This window comes from Choloepus didactylus, chromosome 19 (assembly GCF_015220235.1).
Source record: "Choloepus didactylus isolate mChoDid1 chromosome 19, mChoDid1.pri, whole genome shotgun sequence".
NCBI lineage: Eukaryota > Metazoa > Chordata > Mammalia > Pilosa > Megalonychidae > Choloepus > Choloepus didactylus.
In genome coordinates, this window is record NC_051325.1 from 52,324,196 (window position 1) to 52,345,326 (window position 21,131).

General features: G+C 37.2%; 1 protein-coding gene across 1 annotated transcript in view; it reads left to right on the forward strand.

Moving 5' to 3' along the window:
* The window catches only part of ARFGEF2 (ADP ribosylation factor guanine nucleotide exchange factor 2), a 122,556-nt gene extending 102,883 nt beyond the window's left edge, over nucleotides 1-19,673 (forward strand). The window contains exons 28-39 of the mRNA XM_037811398.1: nucleotides 467-627; nucleotides 2,128-2,258; nucleotides 2,409-2,538; nucleotides 4,665-4,800; nucleotides 5,903-6,041; nucleotides 6,150-6,204; nucleotides 7,688-7,802; nucleotides 9,660-9,790; nucleotides 12,335-12,503; nucleotides 14,163-14,301; nucleotides 15,960-16,077; nucleotides 16,651-19,673. Coding sequence (XP_037667326.1) covers nucleotides 467-627; nucleotides 2,128-2,258; nucleotides 2,409-2,538; nucleotides 4,665-4,800; nucleotides 5,903-6,041; nucleotides 6,150-6,204; nucleotides 7,688-7,802; nucleotides 9,660-9,790; nucleotides 12,335-12,503; nucleotides 14,163-14,301; nucleotides 15,960-16,077; nucleotides 16,651-16,827 — 1,601 coding nt within the window. The 3' untranslated portion in view covers nucleotides 16,828-19,673. The remainder of the gene's footprint in view (nucleotides 1-466; nucleotides 628-2,127; nucleotides 2,259-2,408; nucleotides 2,539-4,664; nucleotides 4,801-5,902; nucleotides 6,042-6,149; nucleotides 6,205-7,687; nucleotides 7,803-9,659; nucleotides 9,791-12,334; nucleotides 12,504-14,162; nucleotides 14,302-15,959; nucleotides 16,078-16,650) is intronic.
* The last annotated feature ends 1,458 nt before the right edge of the window (nucleotides 19,674-21,131 follow it).

A 21,131-nucleotide genomic window follows, 5' to 3' on the forward strand; every position in this document is an offset into this window, starting at 1 on the left:
CTTCACACCCAGATCCATTTTTATATTTGATATGGTTCCTCAAGTTAACTATATGCTAAACTGAGTTAGATTAAAGCAGACATATACATACTGATTTACGTGATTACCTCTGTCTTGCCCATATGGTGTGTGAGCATCATGAGAGCAGGAACTTTGGTTTGTGCACTTCTATATCCCCAGGGCCTGGAGCCATGCTTTGCACAGAGTTGGCATTCAGTAAGTGTTTGACTGTTTGAGTCTTTATGTCATTGCTTGAGCTCAAGAAACCAGTTTAGCCCAAGGTTTTCTGAATGCATTCCTTCGTGAATAAGCTAATAAGAAAAGCCAGTCTTCCAGAAATACTGACATGCTTTTCTTAGATTTTCACAAAAGTAATTGTCTATGATGTATGTGTGGTTTTTTTTCTTTTTATTATGCCGCTTTTGAAATCCTCATCTTATGAAAAATGTGCCTTGTGTTTCCCCAGCAACTATTTTCCAGCACCATTTCCCTGCAGCCATCGATTCCTTTCAGGATGCTGTGAAGTGCTTGTCAGAGTTTGCCTGCAATGCCGCTTTTCCTGACACTAGCATGGAGGCAATCCGGCTCATCCGCTACTGTGGGAAATACGTCTCTGAGAGGCCTCGGGTACGGTTTTCCTCTCCTCACTCGTAAGCAGTCAAGGGAAAAGGGGTCAGTGGGAAAAAAACCCATACTCTTCTCAAAGAGCTTGTCAGTGGCTCTTTTAGAAGTGTGCATTTTCCCTAAACTAGGTGTTTATTCCAAAATGCTACCAGGCGGGGATTATACTTTTTCTGTTATTTTGTAAGTATGAAATTATTTGCTTTATTCAGATTAAAATTTTATATGGTATTCTGCAATTTTTTTTTTTAAGAGAATAATGCTTTAGCTTCTTTCGGCGAAGCCTAAGAAGCTAAACCTTTCTATTTAAAAGAAAACAAACATCACTTTCGAGAAATGACACCATGCTACTGTGACATGGCTGAGAAGTCACATTTAAAAATCACCTTTTTGTTTTTTCCCTCCTGAAAGTATTTGGAATTTTTCCTGTTATATCCCACTTTTCTAAAGAAGCCTGCTTGATTTAATTGACTGAGTCCCAAAATATAGAAATTGGGTGGAAATATGCCCATCTAAACTATGATGATCTGGGCATATCTCTTCTTAAGCATTCTGTACAGAACTGAAAACCTCTAAGATGTTATCTGTAGTTCATAGAATATCTCATTAAGATGTGACGATAATGAGAATGAATGTTGACTACGCACTTACTTCATGTAAGGCACCATTCTAGGTATTTTCTGTGTGTTGAATCATTTAGTCCCCACATCAGACCTATCATGGGGTAATTACATCCCCATTGTACAGGAGAGTTAACTGTGGCATGGAGAGGTTAAGGAATTACCCAATGTTTGATAACCAGGATTGATCCAAAGAAATTCCACTATAATAGTTAATACCACTTCAAAAGTGGTTATAGAGCAGAGAGGTCAAAATTTCAGTGATAGGGCAGAGAAAAGGGGTTCACAGCCAGACTCTGGAGAGACTGCCAGCTCCTACCTGTGTGACCTTGGGGAAGTTACTTAACCTCTCTGTGCGTCAGTTAATTCATCTGTAATAAAGGGAACATTTCTACCTGCTTCATAAGATTAGGAGAATCCTCAGGAGAATCGTTAATCCATGTAAAGCACCTTAGCAGTTCCTGGCCCATATAAACACTCAGTAAATAGTAGCTGTGTCTGCTGTTGCTATTATTTTATGTAGTATTTATTACAACAATATTCTAGAAGGATCTAAGATTTTGAACCATTCTGGATATTTTGCTAACACCATTTGACCTGTAGTATTCTTTTTAATGTAACACCTCTCACCCCTGGTACTCTTGTCATTGGCTCCACTCAGCTTATAACCCACAAAGAGCCATAGCTTCTTTTGAGGAAGCTGTTCATGTGTTCTTTGGGACAGGCAAATGTCTCAGTCCCCTCAGGGCTCCCTGTGTACCCTTGCTGAATGGATATTTTTAGGAGAGGAAAATTTGTGGCACTTTAATCTTTGTATAGTTAGTTCACTTTCATTTTCTCCCTTTTACTTGCTTAGTCCAGGTCTTAGATGTGATTTTCATTGTAGGTGCTACAAGAATACACAAGCGATGACATGAATGTAGCTCCTGGCGACAGAGTCTGGGTCCGAGGCTGGTTTCCCATCTTATTTGAGCTCTCCTGCATCATTAACAGATGCAAGTTAGATGTACGGACAAGGTAACTGTGTCCCTGGTGTGCTGGCTGCTTACATCACTGAAATGAAATTGAGTCACTTGCTCACCTGACCCCATTCTCTCCCACTCTGTTCTCTGTTATTCTCTTCCCCCACCCCATTCACTCTTCTGCGACTGACTTTGTTTCGTCCAGAGGACTCACGGTCATGTTTGAGATTATGAAGAGCTATGGCCACACCTTTGAAAAACATTGGTGGCAGGACCTGTTCAGAATCGTGTTTAGGATTTTTGACAATATGAAACTCCCTGAGCAACAGTCGGAGGTAAGATGACTAAAGCCCTGTCCTTGATATGATGGAGAGAACAACCTCTCTGGCCTTTATCTGCCTCTGGGGGTTGCATTGTCATCTACCTGGATGTCTTAAGTACTAGGCTATTTAAATGGTGTTTTGAGATTGGAAACACCCTTCCTGGCACTCTTCTGCCAGTATCAATTAGTTCTAAGAGACTCTCCCCATTTGGGGCAGGGCATGAGGAAATAAATCACCATGGTTTGCCCACTTGACCCTCAGGCATTGTACCTGTCAGTTTCACCCAGGCTACTTACCAGTCATCTTAGTTGTTTTGTTCACATAGACTTCTGCACAATCTGTAGTAAGTGGAATGTCTCTGGTCCCTTTAGGATTTTTAATGAAGTTATAGTTTGAGGTGATGATGGCAAATATTTATTAGGCTTTTAAAATAAAACAACTTTTTTTTTTTTTGACCTTTGATGCCTCTAAGTATTTCAGTGCCTCCAGGTGTTTTTGTTATTTCTCCTCTTGGAGACGGAGAGGAAATTCTTTTTCAAGATTTTTAAATGGGAGCATAACTTTGCTTTCATTTAGGAACACTGTTTCCCTCCCTATAGTATAAAAGTCATATGATTAATATGGAATATTAGGAAAACACAGAACATTCATAATTTTATGATCCAGAAACTACAGTTAATGTTTTAGCAAATTTTTCTCAGTCCTTTGCATGGATTAAATATGGCTGAGGTCATAGTGTAGATACAGTTTTGTAATTTTTTTATTGAACTTTTTGTTCTGAAATAATTACAAATTTAAAGGACAGTTGCAAAAATAATACAAAACCATATAGAGAAAGCCAACACACCCATCCCCAGATACCCAGATCTACCAGTTTAACATTTTGCCACATTTGCCATGTCATTCTGTGTCCATCCATCCATCCATCTAGCCATCCATCCATCCATTTTCTAAACATTTGAGAGTAGGTTATATACCTCATGCTCTTTTAACACAAAGTACTTGCCTGTACATTTCCTAAGAACAAGGGTATTCACTTATATAACCACATTATGTACAGTAAACAAGTTCAAGAAATTTAACATTGATACAATGTTTATAGTCCCTATTCCAGTTTTTTTCATATGTCCCAATAATGTCTTTGTGTACCTTTTCTCCTCCATTATTAGATCTAGTCCGGGATAATGTATTGCATTTAATTGTTATTGTCTCTTTGGTCACTCTTTTTTTTAATTGTGGAAATACATATGCAACATGAACATTCCCATCTGAACCACTCCCACCACACCATTCAGTGGTATTAATCACATTCACAATGTTGCAGCCCCTGCACCACCAATTCCAGAACCTTCCCATCATCCCAAACAGAAACCGTACAACCCATTATGCATTAACTTACCATTTCCCCTCCCCCTGCCTCTGGTAAGCTGTACTTAACTTTTTGTTTCTGAGTTTGTGTATTCTAGCTATTTTGTATAAGTGGAGTCATACAATATCTGTCCCATTGTATTTCACGCAACATGGTGCCTTCAAGTTCATCCATGTAGTGGCATGTGTCAGAACTTCATTCCTTTTTAAGGAATATTCCATTCTATGTATATACCATAATTTGTTTATCCATTCATCTGCTAATAGACATTTGGGTTGCTTCCACCTTTTTCCTGTTGTGAATAATGCTGCTTTGAACACTGGTGTACAAGTATCTGTCTGCAACCCTGCTTTCAATTCTTTTGGGTATATATCTAGAAATGGGATTGTCAGGTCATATGGCAGTTCTATGTTTAACTTTTTGAGGAACTGCCAAACTGTTTTGCAACACCATTTTACATTCCCAGCAACAATGGGTTCCTGTTTTCTGCATCCTTGCCAGGTGCTTATTTTCCATTTTTTTAGCAATAGCCGTTCTCGTGGTTATGAGGTGGTATCTCATTGTGGTTTTGATTCGCTTTTCCCTAATGGCTAAAGATGTTGAGCATCTTTTTTGTGCTTTTTGGCCAATTGGGTGTGAACGTTTTTAAGGCTGTTGATACATATTGCCAAAATACTTCCCAGAATGTTCTTGCCATCAACATATAAGAATGCTTATCTCACCCCAGGAGAGTGGCTTTTAAGCATTAGCTTTTTTTGTTTATTTACAGAAATCTGAGTGGATGACAACAACCTGCAATCATGCACTTTATGCCATTTGTGATGTATTTACCCAGTTTTATGAAGCTTTGAATGAAGTTCTTCTTTCTGATGTATTTGCACAATTGCAGTGGTGTGTAAAACAAGGTACTCTTTAAGGCCCTCCTGGCATCATGTTTCTTGACATAGTCCTTAATGACAGGTTAATTTTTTCAATATATAAAAGATGGATGTTCTGCCAAGGAGTACAAGGCATAGTTGGTGAAAATGTGTATTTTTTATTTAATTGGAATATATACCTCCCCTTCAAGGCAGTTATAAACATTAATTTTTTAATGGCTCAATTTTTTTAAAATAAAGTAAGGTAAAATAGTTGATACTTGTTCTAGTTTGATAATGCTGCAGAATGCAAAACACCAGAGATGGATTGGCTTTTATAAAAAGGGGGTTTATTTGGCTACACCATTACAGTCTTAAGGCCATAAAGTGTCCAAGGTAACACATTAGTAATCAGGTACCTTCACTGGAGGATGGCCAACGGCGCCCGGAAAACCTCTGTTAGCTGGGAAGGCACGTGGCTGGCATCTGCTCCAAAGCTCTGGTTTCAAAGTGGCTCCCTCCCAGGGCGTTCCTCTCTAGGAAGCTTGTTCCTCTTCAAAACGTCACGCACAGCTGCACTGAGTTCCTTCTCTTTGAGTCAGCTCATTTATATGGCTCCACTGATCAAGGCCCACCCTGAATGGGTGGGGCCATGCCTCCATGGGAATATCTCATCAGAGTCATCACCCACAGCTGGGTGGGGCACATTCCAAGCAAATCTAATCAGCACCAAAACCTCTGCCCCACAAGACTATATCAAAGATAATGGCGTTTGGGGGACACAATACATTCAAACTGGCACAATATTGATAAGGTAAAAAGTGGAAATGTAGTGTTTGAGTGACTAAATTTTTAGAAACACTGGTCTACTATCTTCTGTCTTCTTTTACCATTTCTCATATATGAAGCCATTAATTATAGTAGCAAAATATTGACCTTCTGCCATCACTGACAATCAAACTATGACAAATAATTTTACCTCTTTCATAGTCTACTTTAAACTATAGATATTTTAGTATTATCCATAGTATTGCTTCATTCATTAAGCCTACAAACCCACTAGTTGTGTAGTCTCTACCTCACAGTATGAAGGGACCTGCTTAGAAACAACAATTCAAGTTTAATGATAGATAATTGCTCTGTTTTGCAGATAATGAGCAGTTGGCTCGATCAGGTACAAATTGCTTAGAAAACTTAGTAATATCCAACGGAGAGAAATTCAGTCCTGATGTCTGGAATGAAACGTGCAACTGTATGTTGGATATTTTCAAAACAACCATCCCTCATGTGTAAGTGTTAATGTGATCGTTGCAATTTAATTCTGTGCTTGGTGGGTGTCTTAAAGCTCCTGGTTGCCTTTCCCACTGATCATCTTCCTTCTCTTGCATTCCCTTAAGTTTGCTGACCTGGAGACCTGTAGGAATGGAGGAAGATTCATCAGAAAGACATTTGGTAGGAATTTTTTTTTTTCAGTTGCCTTTTCTTTGGTCTCATACTTAGTAAAAGATTAATCAGCACAATAAGTTTGTGCTTTTCTGTTGAGATAAGAGTAAAAAAGGTTATAAGATCTAAAAACAATGTATATTCATTAAAAACAATTTTGGGGGAAAGTACAAAAAAATGTATTAAGAAAATAAATCACCTTACCCAATAAAAACCAGTTTATATTTCTTACATACATACATACCCATGCATATTTGAAAGGAGGGATCATTTGGCCCCTACTGTATTACTTAACAATGTAAACATTGTTCCATACTCTTAAATACTCTTTGGGAATGGCCTTTTTAGAGGCTGCACATTATTATAATTTATTTAGCTAATTCTCATATGTTGTATTCTCAGGTCAGTTCTGGTGTTTTACTATTATAAGTAACACTTTGCTGTGAGGGTCATTAATTATTGCCCTCTTGAATAACTAGAGATTTACTCGGCCAATGAAATGGTAGATTTTATTTTTTGTCTGAGGCTACATTCAGAAGTTCTAATTCAAGTCTTACCTTAAAATAATGTGGTTTATAAGGGGTTTGGAGTATTAACTTCTATTTTCAAGTTACTGTGAGATTTTTTTCCTTAAACTTTTTATTTTGAAATAATTTCAAACTTACAGGACAGTTGCAAAAATAATATAAAACCGATCCAGAGAACTCCAAGCACTCCCCCTTGCCCATTTACACAGATCTACCAATTTTAACATTTTGCCACAGTTGTATCATTCTATCTGCTGTTTGTCTGTTCATCAGTTTTCTAAACATTTAAGAGTAGGTGATGTACATCATGTTCCTTGAACAAATAATCCTTTCATTTACATTTCCTAAGAACAAGGTTGTTCACCTTAAGTACAATTACCAAGTTCAAGAAATTTTACATTGATATAAAGCTTCCAGTTTTTTTTTTTCGTATGTCCCAATAATGTCCTTTTGAGGCCTTTAGATTTTAAAAGACATTTTTGGGAGGTGGGATATGGGAACGCTGTATTTTCTGCATGATTTTTCTGTAAACCTCCAACTTCTACAGTTAAAAAAAAATACATTAAAATTTTTTTAAAAAAGGAGTGAAGCTTGAAAGTTGTCAGAGGTCAAAAATAAAAAGGCATTTGGCAACTTAGAAGTGAAGCACATTATTTAAGCATTTTCTGTTTTTTAATTCTGCCTTCTGCTGTGAACTTATAAAAAACCTAGCTACTACTATTTTATTTTTCAACTCGATCTCATTAAAAATTTGTTAGCTCATTTTAAATCATAATGTGTAGAGAAATGCCCTCTGTTGGAATAGTCAAGTGTGAAATTTAAATGAGGGCAGTAATAACTGAAATTCTTCATGTCTTCTATGTAGCCTCTGAGTAGTGCTACGTTAAGCATGCACATCTCTTCCCAGGCACTGAGTTCTGGATGAAGATAAGTGAACATTGTATTTCTCTCTGGTTTACTGTTAGGATGTGGATCTGGACCGCCAGTCTTTAAGCAGCATAGATAAAAATGCCTCTGAGAGGGGCCAGAGCCAGCTTTCTAACCCGACTGATGACAGCTGGAAGGGTCGACCATATGCAAGTAAGACCACTGTTTTTTTATTATTTTCATTTGTGTTGTTTTGTTTTAAAAGTTAACACATTTACATGATTCAAATATTCAGAAGGCACAAAAGGGTAACATAATAAGCCTTTCTCCCATGCCTGTGCCTTGGTCTGCCCTTTCTGTGGCAGCCAGCATTACCAGTTTCTTATATACCTTTCCAGAAACATTTTATCCAAATGCAAGATAATTAACACAGACACACATAGATACGTATGTATACATATATTTGCATTCTTCTCCCCTCTTTTTTAATACAAGTGATAGAATATTTTGCACTATTCTTTTTTTACTCATATCTTAGAGATCATTCAAAAGTGAATATGTAAAGAGCGTCCACCTTCTTTTATACTATTGTATATTCATTTAATATATATGTCATTTGTGTGTTTAACTGTACAATAAATTCTTAGAAAGAGAATTGTTGTGTCAGCAGTAAAGTGTATTTGCCATTTTAACAGGTATTTCCAGATTACTCTCTGTAAAGGCTGTACCTGTTCACATGATCTTTGTGAACCCAGGTGAAAGTTGGTATTTTCGGGGTAGTTTTAGTTTGCAGTTTTCTAATTATGAATGAAATAAAGTATTTTTTCACATGTTTAAAAGCCATTTCTAGTTTCTTGTCTATGAACTTTCTGTTCGTAATCTTTCTTCATTTTATATTGGGCTGTTGGTCTTTTTCTTATTGGTTAGGGATCTCTTTGTTGGATATGAATTTCAAATTACTTTAACCAATTTGTCTCTTAACATTGCTTATGGAGTGTTTTACTATCTATCATTTAAAAAAATATGTTTAACAATTGCTGTATGTCAGACATTTCATGTGTTTGAATTCATTTAATCCTTACAGTGACCCTTGAGAAAAGTTCTATTTGTTATCAGAGCTTGAACAGATGAGACATAACTGGCCAGTATGAGGTAGAGTTAGAATTCAGAGATACCTTTGGTTGACTGAGGAATTGGAACTTTTAAGTGTTATTCTGTTTTGTTTTAAGTTGTGTGCCCCATTGTTTGTCTTCATTATAGTCCTACTCACTCCACAACACCCTGGATTGTATGTATTAACATCGAAGGTAACTTCTGAAGCAGGATGTTAGACAAAAGTCATATATGATCACCATTATCTTTTGAAGGAATGCAAAATTATCACCCTTGAAATTCATTACAAATGTACCATGTTGGAGACCAACACGCTGGCCCCCAGTAACTGAAGCTTAGCCACGTTCCCCTCCAATGTCCAGTAATAGGATGATGTCTGTTTCTTCCTTCAACACCAGATAGAGTGGTTGGCTTGCATGTAGGGGCCAAGCGTACACTTTAAATAAAGGAACCACTCTCATGGCATCATAATGACTATACTTGGAGAGGTGCCTGGGACTTAAGAACTTTCCCTTTCCCCTAGGGAACAGTGGATTTGTTTCATCCAGTCTCCAATCTCAGCCTCCCTTCTGGGCATATGCTCAGTGAGCAGAGTGGTAGGCAAAATGTCGTGTACCATTTGTATTGTTTTCTTTTTTTCTTTCCCTTTTCCTCCCCACCCCTCTTTCCCTTTCTCCTGTTTTGTCCAAGACGGTATAGTTGAATTGGTAACTCACTCTAACACTTTCTGTCTCCCTTCCCTACCTTTTGTCATCACCATTTGACAGACTATGTCTTATATTTCAAAATCTTTTTTATTGTCCGTCTACTCCAGGACAGATGGGGTATTTTGTCCATTTCATTCATTGCTATCCCATAGCATCAAGAATCGTTCCTGGCATGTAGTGGTAGCTCAGTGAATATTTATTCGTTATTGGCTGAAACATTATTAGGATTAATTTTTATCATATGCTATAGATCAGAAACTGTTTGCCAGCCTCCTCATCAAATGCGTGGTCCAGTTGGAATTGATACAGACCATTGACAACATTGTGTTCTACCCTGCAACGAGCAAAAAGGAAGATGCAGAGCACATGGTTGCTGCCCAGGTAACAACAGCAGGCCTCAAGAAGGGCATCCTTGTCTCTAAGGAGGTTGCTCAGATGCAGTGGTATGCCGGAGCCTGGTCATACGGGCAGCTGATTGTGCTCATCTCTTCCCATCTCTGTATTCACTGATGTTATAATTGGTAGCTTGAAATAGACCATAATGGGAGTATTTACACCACAGAAAACAGCAAGCACTACAAATGAGGACTTCTCCCCTTTACCCCTCCCCCAGTTTACCAGCAAACCACTGCTTAGTTGCCACCCTCTTCCTGGATGCTTCAGAATGGGAGTGTTTTAATCAGGAGGTTATTCCCCATAATTGGTCTACAGCTTAATCATAAATAACTGAGAGGGAAAATATGTGAATAAAAATAACCAGTTTGTTTCAGAAAGCTCATTTTTTTGTATGTTTTATGTAGGCAACTTTTTATATATGAGATATTCTTAAAGACATAAAGAATTGAGTTTCTAAAAGTTGGATAATAGCCTTACTCCATAGTTTGCAAACTTAAATGCTTCAGGGTCTAGCAGATCCTGTGAGTGAGTGAGGCAGGCTGGTGAGGGCTGTGATAAAGCATGGAGCTGCTTCCCAGGCAAAACGGTGGCTCTCATCCTGTGCCAGTGAGTGCTGTCATCCTTATGGTTGAGTCATGCAGTCTTCAGTTTCTCAACAGAAGAAATATATATAAATATATATAAATTCTCCTGATTTTTAAATGCTGGCAATTTAATGTAAATTTTTGTAATTACTGCTGTTTTTTATTTGTTTGTTTGAAGTATATAATTCAGTGGTGTTTAGCACATTCACATAGTTGTACAAACATCACAATTATCTAATTCCAGATTTTCATCATTACAAAAAGAAACCCCATACCCATTAACAGTCACTTCCCATGAGTTTATTTTGGGACTCTTGATTCTATTCTGTCAATCTAGATGTCTATCCTTATGCCACACTGTCTATACCACACTGTCTTGCTTACTGTATGTTCTAGTTTGCTATTGCTGCCAGAATGCAAAACACCAGAGATGGATTGGCTTTTATAAAAGGGGGTTTATTTGGTTACACGGTTACAGTCTTAAGGCCATAAAGTGTCCAAGGTAACAACACATCAGCAATCAGGTACCTTCACTGGAGGGTGGCCAATGGTGTCCGGAAAACCTCGGTTAGCTGGGAAGGCACATGGCTGGCATCTGCTCCGAAGTTCTGGTTTCAAAATGGCTTTCTCCCAGGACATTCCTCTCTAGGCTGCAGTTCCTCAAAAATGTCACTCTTCATTGCACTTGGGATATTTGTCCTTTCTCAGCTTCTCCAGAGCAAGAGTTTGCTTTCAACAGCCATCTTCAAAATGTCTCTCATCTGCAGCTCCTGTGCTTTCTTCAAAGTGTCCCTCTTGGCTGTAGCTCCTCTTCAAAACATCACTCACAGCTGCACTGAGTTCCTTCTGCTTGTCAGCTCATTTATATGGCTCCACTGATCAAGGCCCACCCTAAATGGGTGGGGCCATGCCTCCGTGGGAATATCCAATCAGAGTCATCACCCACAGCTGGGTGGGGCACATCTCCAAAGAAACACTCAAAGAAATCTAATCAAAACTAATAATGTCTGCCCACACAAGATTACATCAAAGATAATGGCATTTGGGGGACACAGTACATTCAAACTGGCACACCGTAGATTATTGAGTTTTGAAATCATGAAGTGTGAGTCCTCTAGGTTTGTTCTGCTTTATCAAGAATGTTTTGGCTATTCTGGGTCCCTTGCATTTACATGTGAATTTTAGGATCAGCTTGTCAATTTCTGCAAAGAAGCCAGGTGGGATTTTGATAAGAATTATGTTGAATCTGTGAATTGATTTGGAGATTATCAAAATTCTGCCTTTTAATCTCTGGTTTATAAGATAGATGGGGTCCATTATCAAGGGCTCAAGATATATAAAATCCTGGAGTATGTCTCACATTTTTTAGATTTTTAGCAGCATGTTCAATAAAAATTTCTATCATTTCATGCATGTTTTAAAGTTATTTTTTTCCTTCAAATTTGAAAATATAGTCATTAAGCTTATTAAGTTCATTAATCACCTTTAGACTGAAGATGCCACTTGCACTTTGCCTGATGGTTTCCTTCCTTAAATCAGTATTCTTGAGACTCACACTTTTTATCATATATAGTGCACATTGATTTTCTCATTTTCCAATTTCTTTATAAAATAAAAAGAGTATATAGTGATCCTGTAGTCAGATTATTGCAGAACTAAACACTCCTATTCATGCAGCAAGCAGCACTGATACAACTGAAGCTTTGGCCAGCAAAGCCCACCAGCATGCAAGAGCTCATTCTGTTCCTTCACCAGCCAGTAAGCAAAGTCTTCATAGAGAATGGTTCAGGGCATTGAGGAAAGAAGTGTATATTGTGCAGAGGATAACTTTTGGCAAGTCAAGACTGCCTTTGTCTGATGTCACAATGTCTTAGAAAGCTTTTTTACTGATGTCCCGAAATCATTCCATCTTCTTCACTTGGCTCTCCTACCTTCCCTCCTCTAGCAAGATATGCTGGATGCAGATATCCACATAGAGACAGAGGATCAGGGCATGTATAAGTACATGTCTTCCCAGCACCTCTTCAAGCTGTTGGACTGCTTGCAGGAGTCCCACTCATTCTCAAAGGCCTTCAACTCCAATTACGAGCAGCGGACTGTCCTGTGGCGAGCAGGTAAAGCCATGCAGCATATAGGATAGGTGACCACACTGGCCACTGTCCTAAAAGAGTAAAACCTTGGGGGTGGGGGAGCTCTGGGAAATTCCTGATGTTTTAAACATAGCTGGAGTAATTTCCTAGATTTTTTCATGCTTGAGGGAGAAGGAAGGGAAGTGCTTGATAGATTTCATCCTATCATCAGAAACCCTGCCTGGCACACAGTAGATTCTTGTTAAGTATTTGATGAAAAACCAAATTGAAAGTTGGAAATTTGAATTGATCTAGCAAGTCAGGAAATTTTACAATAAATTAAAATCTTTTAGTTAAACTCGATAATATAAAAAATATGGTAGTCTACAAAGAATACAAAGCATTCAGACATTTTCTGAGACTTTAATGAGTTCTATGCTTCCTCCTTTTCTCTCTCTCTTCCCTGCTTCCAAAAATAAATACATAAATCCTGGTGGTGAGTCCAGTGTTTCAAATTGTTACTTTTTTTGGAATGTTACTATTTCTCTAGTAGACCTGGTTTTTTATGTTCAAATTAAGCTACAAGTCATATGTATTTATATCTTTGAAAACATATGATACTTTGGATCTGTGAAGAGCACTAAAGGAAAATGTTTATTTCTTATATAGGGTGGTTGAATTTTATGATGATTTTTCAAGACCTCTTTAAATCAAAATTCAAATAATTTCAAGAGGTACAGGCATAAGAATAAACTAAAGGGATTGCATTCTTATAGCACATATATGGTAATTTTGTTTTTAAACATACTATTTAAGCTACTTTTTATTTTATCTCTTATAAAGTTTGGCCTTCTCAACAGCCTTTTTTTTTTTTTTAATTACATCTAACTTCCTGTTCAGTGATATAAATTTTTGGGAACCAGGTGACATTGTTATCAGCTATAAAAAATATTTAAACTTATAACAGTAGTGAAGGTGACAGTGATACCACAGAACTCATCAAAATTGCTCATCAACTTTCCAAGGCTCTTAAAGTTGCAGTCAGGTTCCTCTGACACAGGCGGTAATTTCTGAATATCAGCAAAAGTAGCACTACCCATCAGAAAAACATAAGTACAATTTACAGTTCACTTGATCTTCAGCTTTGAAATTATGTAGTTCTGTGTGTGTGTGTGTGTGTGTGTGTGTGTGTGTGTGTGTGTGTGTGTATTTGTGGGGGTAGGGTATGTGTGATGTGTGTAGTATGATTCTTGTTGTTTTGGACTTGTACAGAAGAGATACTACATAATTTTTGTATGTTACTATTACTTTAATTTTCTCCCCAAATGCCTATTTTAAACCACAATTAAAGGAATGTCATTTTTCCCCATGGCTTTACAATATCTAGATGTTTTATGTCTTTGCCTATAATAAGGTTTTGTTTAAAAAAATGTAATTTTATGAGCTGTTCGTACATCTCTGTGGCAGATTGGTACTGCTTGTTTTACGAAAATGTGTTTGTGTGCTTTATGAAAAAAATCTTGCAATTTAGAAACATGCTAGAATGCTTAAGAGCTATTACACTTGATAAGAAGCAGCAGTGGCTTCATGCATCACAAGGCAGTTGAACTGTATTAAGTTTCTGAGATGTTTCAGTATTTCTTAAGCTATGTTAGGTTCCCACATGATTTCTCAGCATTATTTATATGACTACCCAATCTCTAGGTTTTAAGGGCAAGTCTAAACCCAATCTTCTAAAACAAGAAACCAGCAGCCTGGCCTGTTGTTTAAGAATCCTGTTTCGAATGTATGTCGATGAGAACCGCAGGGATTCCTGGGAAGAAATACAGCAACGACTTTTAAGGTAGGAAGATTGAATCCCAATTAAATTTCTTATCTGTAATATACAAAATACATCACAACAATACTGTGAATTGAAAAGAATAGGAGAAACATCCCTGCATGCTGGTGCCCTCACCTCACAAATTGATCTTTTTCTTCTGTTTGGTGACTCTTCTACTGTACTGTTCTCAATGCCCTAAAAACGTAAGGCTTCATTTTCTTTCTTTCATAAGCCCTCCTTGAGGCACCAGATTGTGGCAGTGAACGTGCTCTGAGCACAGAGTGAATAGATCTAGTGAAGTCCTGCCTTTGTCTGGAGCCTTGGGCAGGTTGCTTCCCCTCTTGGGACTAGGTCCTTTTTAGAGCCCTGTCTGCTCCTTCTTTCCAAGAGAAATATAGGAGAAGCATATCGATACCAGGTTGAAGCTACTTCCGTGATGCAGAAAAGCAGCAATGGAGAAACAGTGGGATGCCATCGAGAGAGCCCTGGACAGAAAAGTAGATCTTTGACACCCAGCTTCCTAGGAGACTGTGAGCCAGGTGCTGATACCTGAGCCTTTTATTTAAAAACAGTAACATGTGAAGCTGGCATCTGTTTATAAGACATGATTCTCCTACACTGCTGGTGGGAGTATACAGTGACATGATCTTTCCAGAAAGCAGCTGGCATGATGTATCACGAGCTTAAGATGTCTCTCCTTGATTCAGTAATTCCACTGTTAGGGAATCTAAGAAAATATTTTAGAAATAGGAACCAGGAGTCCCACACAGAATATTTATTGCAGACTTATTTACAATGAAAAAAAGGTTATAATAGCCCAACTGTGGAATGGATAACTAAATTATATCATTTGATAGAATATTATATAGCCATTAAAAATGAATTGTTCAAAAAAATTTTTCCTTAATGTTGGAAAATGCTCATAATATAATGTTTGACAAAAAAAGCAGGATGTAAAATTATATATACTTGTTATAATAGGTATTAAATAACAATATTCAGCATTTTTTTTAATCATAGGAAGAAAAACTGGAAGGGAATATGCCAAAAAAATTGCCATTGTTCTGTAGAATGATGGAATTATGAATATTTTTTCTGTCCTGTATAATTCTCTGTACCTCCCTGTTGTCTTTCAATGATATAACAAGTCATAAATGGGGGGGGGGGTGACGACTAATTAATGGGGACACTGGAGGCTCACCTCAATTTAAATCAAGCTAAAAAAAATTACCTACATAGTCTTTTAAAGTTTCTTTAAAGGAGATGCATAAATATTTTACCATAACATGTTGAAAGAAATAGCAGTCATACGTGATTTTGAGAAGAGAGAAACAGTGATATTAAATGTGGATAATAGGCTCTTCTCATGCATTTGAGTTGGTAGCTTCTAGCATGAGGTAAACAGACAAATTCTGTGAATACTGATTGAGCCTTAACCAGGCCCAAGCTAAGATTTAACATACTTGTTTCATGGAATCCTCACACCAGCCCCTTGAGTTTGCTACTATTATTTATCCCTATTTTAGAGTTGAGGAAACAGTCTCAGTGATTTACCCAAGATGATACAGCCTGAGTGAGTGCTCAATAAAAAAAAAAATGGCAAGAATAAATAGTTCTTCTCTGAAGGTGAGATGCTAATCATTTTTCTGTGTGTCTCCCTTCCCCTCTAATTCTTCTAGCGTGTGCAGTGAAGCTCTTGGCTATTTCATCACGGTGAATTCTGAAAGCCATCGGGAGGCTTGGACAAGCCTCCTGTTGTTACTTCTAACAAAAACCCTCAAAATAAATGATGAAAAGGTATAAATAAATAAACTCTGATATCTCCACTAGGTTATAAGATTTGGGTTGGCCTTTTATTTAGGAGATTAAAGTAACTCTTCTCAGTTCTCCCAAGGATAGTTACATAACTAGGACCATTCTAGGTGCATTGGAGAAAAGTTAATTGATTGCAAACAGTGGATGCTTAGGATATTAGGGCTTTATCTGTCACTGAACCCCAGTCTAGAAAGGCTGAAGTTTAAACTATACAATGCTGCTGTTAGGAACAACTGTAGTAATTTGCAATGTGGGTGTGTTGGGAGAAGGAATTGAGGTTATGAAACACTGGGTTGGACATGGGAACCTGCTTTACTAAAATGAAAGGGGTGTTGCTTTTTGGTGACAAGACTATCCCCAAATAATTAGTTTTGGGAGTTTAGTATAAATGAAAATAATTTTAATTAGCAAGTTTTTTGCACCAATTTTCTAATAGCAAGAAAAAGTACTAATATTGTAAGAAGTTCCAGGGTGAGATGAATTCTTTTGAAAAACTCTTGTAAAATAAATGGATGCATATCTAATTTTCTGTCTGTACTTCTCCCCCACCTCAAGTTTAAAGCACATGCTTCAATGTACTACCCCTACTTGTGTGAAATTATGCAGTTTGACCTGATTCCTGAGCTCCGAGCAGTTCTGCGGAAGTTCTTCCTACGGATAGGTGTTGTGTATAAGATATGGATTCCAGAAGAGCCATCACAGGTACCAGGGACGTTGTCACCAGTGTGGTAGCCCAGGCCTCTCCAGGCCGCTGCTGCAGTTCTGCAGGACGTTCAACATGCCACCTCTGACTGACACATCGGAGAAACAAAGAGTCAGCATCTCAGATCTCAGAATGGTCTGTTTAAGGACGGCCTCTACGCTGGCCCCATCAAAGTACCTAAGGCCTTCTGGTATTTCATTAAGACTGTTACTTACCCAGTTAACATAGTAGGTTGGAAATCTGTTTCATCTCTGTCATTCCATTTTAATTGATTGAACTGTCAAATCTGTCACTGCAGACGCCATCATTTGCAAGGAAAGTCCCATGATTGGTTGTAAATGTTTTGTCAGAGGAAGTCACTCTCCTTGAAAATACTGCACATAGCTGTATAGGTCCGTGATTATTAGAGAGTATGTTAATAAAATTTCTTGTAACGGCTGACTGCCACCTTAAAATATGCTGGGTTTTTTGTTGTTTGAGTGCGTTAGAAAAGTTTGAGTGTTTTTGTCAGTTGTGTCAGCTGTAGTTAGTTTGGGGAAAGGTAGGGAAAATAAGAGTTTTTGTTTTGTTTTGTTTTGTTTTTTTAATGTCTGAGTGATTTTTAAAGTATTTTACCAAGAGATATTATTGAAGATTTGATTGAAGGCAGAATTTAGTAATAACTAAAGTTAGAATTAAGAGCGTACAAGGTAAAAAAAAAAAAAAAAAAAAATGTAGTGCCTCCTAGCTCTCCCTGTTTTAGTAACTTGGGGAGAAAACGTCTATAGGAAAAAAAATGATTTAATGATGATGATTAGTCTTCTTTGAAGTAAGTATATATGGATGGGTATTAAATTTCCAGAATACATTGTCCATCTCACAAACTCAGAAATGTAATATATGAAGTAGTAATGAAAACGAAATAGTAATTTAACCAGAGTTCATTTTTATTTGAGTAAAATCTTTTTATTTTTCCCCAGAGTAGTGAGTGTACCGATTGTTACTATCACTGTTTTGCACAGCCCCCACTAAAGAGCCCTCAAGAGAGGGGCAGTCACTGTGTGTGAGAAGGGTCACTCCTGTGACCCTCCCCAGCTAAACATCATGAGTTGAACCAGAGCAAGCCTCTGGCTGTCAGAGGGCCAGCACAGAGGAACTGTGATGATAGCAGGAGGTGGCATATGCCCAACACGTCCGTTAATTTGAGCCTAGGAGCTGAATTCTTTGGAAAGGTTAGATTCTGGGGTCCTTACTCTGTTAATGATGGTGCAATACTCTTAACTGCAGTAGAACTGAATTCTGATGCAGTTTATGTATAAGTTGGCTGTATATGGCCCGAAACCTGCAAACAGTATATTTGGAAGCTTAATTTATTCTGAGTCAGCAAGGAAGAGAACTATGTGCTTCATTCTCTGCCCTCTCATTCACTGCTCATCTAGAGCAGCAGTAAACATTCATTAGAAAAGTGTTACAAAGAGTTATTAAAACGTTCAGACTTCTACCTATACCCTTTAGTCCTGTAAGTTGGGTTGTATCGATGTCATCTCTGGTGCCTTAGAAGTTAGTTGTTTGAAAACATATTTGTAAGATTGGATGTTTTTTCTTTGTTGAGAAGGTGCTTTTGCTTACTACGAGACTGGTTTCTTAAGTTTTGTGGGTTTTTCTAATGGCCTTGAGAAATATTTGGCTTTGGCCAGCAGCACTCTACTTTTTTCTTTCCCAAAAAGTGTTTTAATTTCTCTACCAAAGAAAAAAGAGCAGGTTTAGGTTTTTGCATTATTTACATACATTAGAGAAGAGGCGCTATATAATTTAGCAGGAAGAGACTATGGCAGAATATTTTACTGTGAATGGAAAATGTTAGCACATTTGACTGAGTTGTCCGGAATTCATTACATCTTTATATTGCAACGTGAACCCTACATTCTACGACTTACTCCTGGCTACTGTAGTTCATCACAACCTCAGAAGGACCATTTTCTCCATTGATGCTTATACTAAAAGTATAAATGGGGAACATGCGTGTTCGTTCATATCTACATCTTCTGTACAGTAGACCCACAGCCCTGATTGGTGATTTTTTTCTTTCCTTCTGAGGTTCTCATGTGGCATTTTCTTCATCAAATGTGACTGCAAGTCTTTCCCAGTGTTTCCCTGCCTTCTCTTTAATTTTTGCCTCCTCTTGCAGCATAGGAACCATGTAAGAGCATTTTATTACTTTTTGAAACATTGAGGCTTGAATTTCTTTTTAACTTTGTCTTTTAAAAGACTTAATTTTCTGAATGAGGCATTTGAATTGTACCAGCAATGGACCTTTTAAAAACTGGATGTTAGAACCATTTAGGGTAGTTTTTGTCAGTGGACAGTGACATACAGAGGAAATGAAATCCTTTACCTCTAATAATGAGCCATTCAGCCTAAATTCTTTTTTGTGTGAGTATTCTTTCTAATGGTGAATGTGCTTGTGCCACTCAAACACTAGTGCAAAGGGTGTGTGTGGCCCCACAATATGGGGCCAGGCTGCTGTATATTTACCGAAGTTATGGTGGAGAGTGAAGCATTTTCCAAGGCCTTATTTCTTTCTCAGAATGCTTAAATGTTGATTATATGTGCTGGGTCTCTAAAGAAGTTTTTATTTGTTACAGTACCACTGCTTTGAACAATTTTGTTTTTCCTTATTTCCATTAGGGAAATCACCAGCTTGGGCATCTTAACAACAAACAGTTGATGGAAAATTTTATTTCTAATATGCATCTTTAAATTCAAATATACCTTTTCTCCATTGCTCCTTGCGTACAACCAAAGAACATATGTTATGGAAATTACACAATAATATCAGAAAGTTTTCCTCTGACAGGTGACTTTTGTACAAAATGAAAAAAAAAAAAAAAAAAAACCACCTAAACTTTTTTTGTTCTTTTGTGATTATGGCTATACATTATTAGTCTTTATAATTATTAAGGGAACTTCCTGACAAATGCAAGTATTATTGTCTCATTCAAATGTTTGTTGTTATGATGCAAATAATTTAAAAATGATTTAAGAAGAAGCTAGATCCTTATTACCGCTTTTTCTGAATTCTGTTTTAATATTTGTGTTAACATAGACATGGCTTGAACTCACATGAAATTCTTGGAGTCTTGCTATTAGCAGCTTTGAAGTTTGGGGAAAAAAAGAAACCAAAGCTGAATATTTTAAAGGATGAATATATCTGAAACTCCTTGTTCTCAAAAAAAGATTACAGACACTCATCAAAGATGTAGTTTTTCTCAGTGTTCTAATTTTTAAAAAATTTTTATCTGCATATTTGCATCAAATATTTCTTTATGTGCAAAATGTATGTTTTACCTCCTTAAGATGCCTAAAAGTTAGTTAATAGCTACTTTGGTTTGATCTATACACAATGATTAAGTGCATTTAATATTGGTAATTTAATGAAAGGCATTCCTTGCCCAATGGATGTATACATTTTTTGAAAGAATAAGAAGAATTATATAATATGAAATGCTATGTAAAGTTTTCTATGTAAAAATATTATGTATAATACTGTTAAAATATCCCATGCTTTAATCAAGTGGTAAATCAATAAAGTTTTAAGAAGTAAAGCTGTTTTTAACATAGTGATTAAAACATATATCAAGCCATAGTATTTAAGCTTTAAGATTTGAGTTCTTGATTGGTGGGAAAATATGGCTTTCTGTATTTGATGAAAATATTGAATGAGAATAGTAATTGTGGATCTCAATTTTAAGCAAGGTTTTTGTCCCTGTGAGAGGGGGAGAATCCAGTCATGAAAAGATTCTCATTTTTCTCTTAAATTTACCTTAACCGATTAATTTGGCCAGTGGATTAGTACCTCAGAGAGTGTAGACATCTCGCTGGTATTGGGGGCAAGTGTGCAGCCCTAAGATGCCAGAGGGCAACTCACAGGTAGCCCACTGGACACTGAGTGCATGGGAAGCAAATTCTTAGCTTCACACAGGGTGCTCATGTGTGAAGACAATAAAAAATCTAGCACTGGCTTTACTGCCTCTTATTTCAGAATCCATTCTTTCCAAAATTTTCTGAAGTTGGAAATTGTTACTGCACTTAAAATATTTCACTGCTGAATTTGACCAATACATGGTCATCTTTATTAATTCAAAGGAGTAAAACTTCTTTTCTCTGTGGTACTATATATCAGGTGCTTCCAGCAAGAACAAAAATAACAACCCTTTTGGAAAAGATTTCTAAAGAATGTTTCTCTCTTCAGAGCAGATAGTGCCTGGGTTTTATCTAGCAGTGGTTCTCAATTGGGGGCGTTTCTGACCCAGGGAACACTTGGGACATTTGGCACTGTCTGGAGAATTTTGTT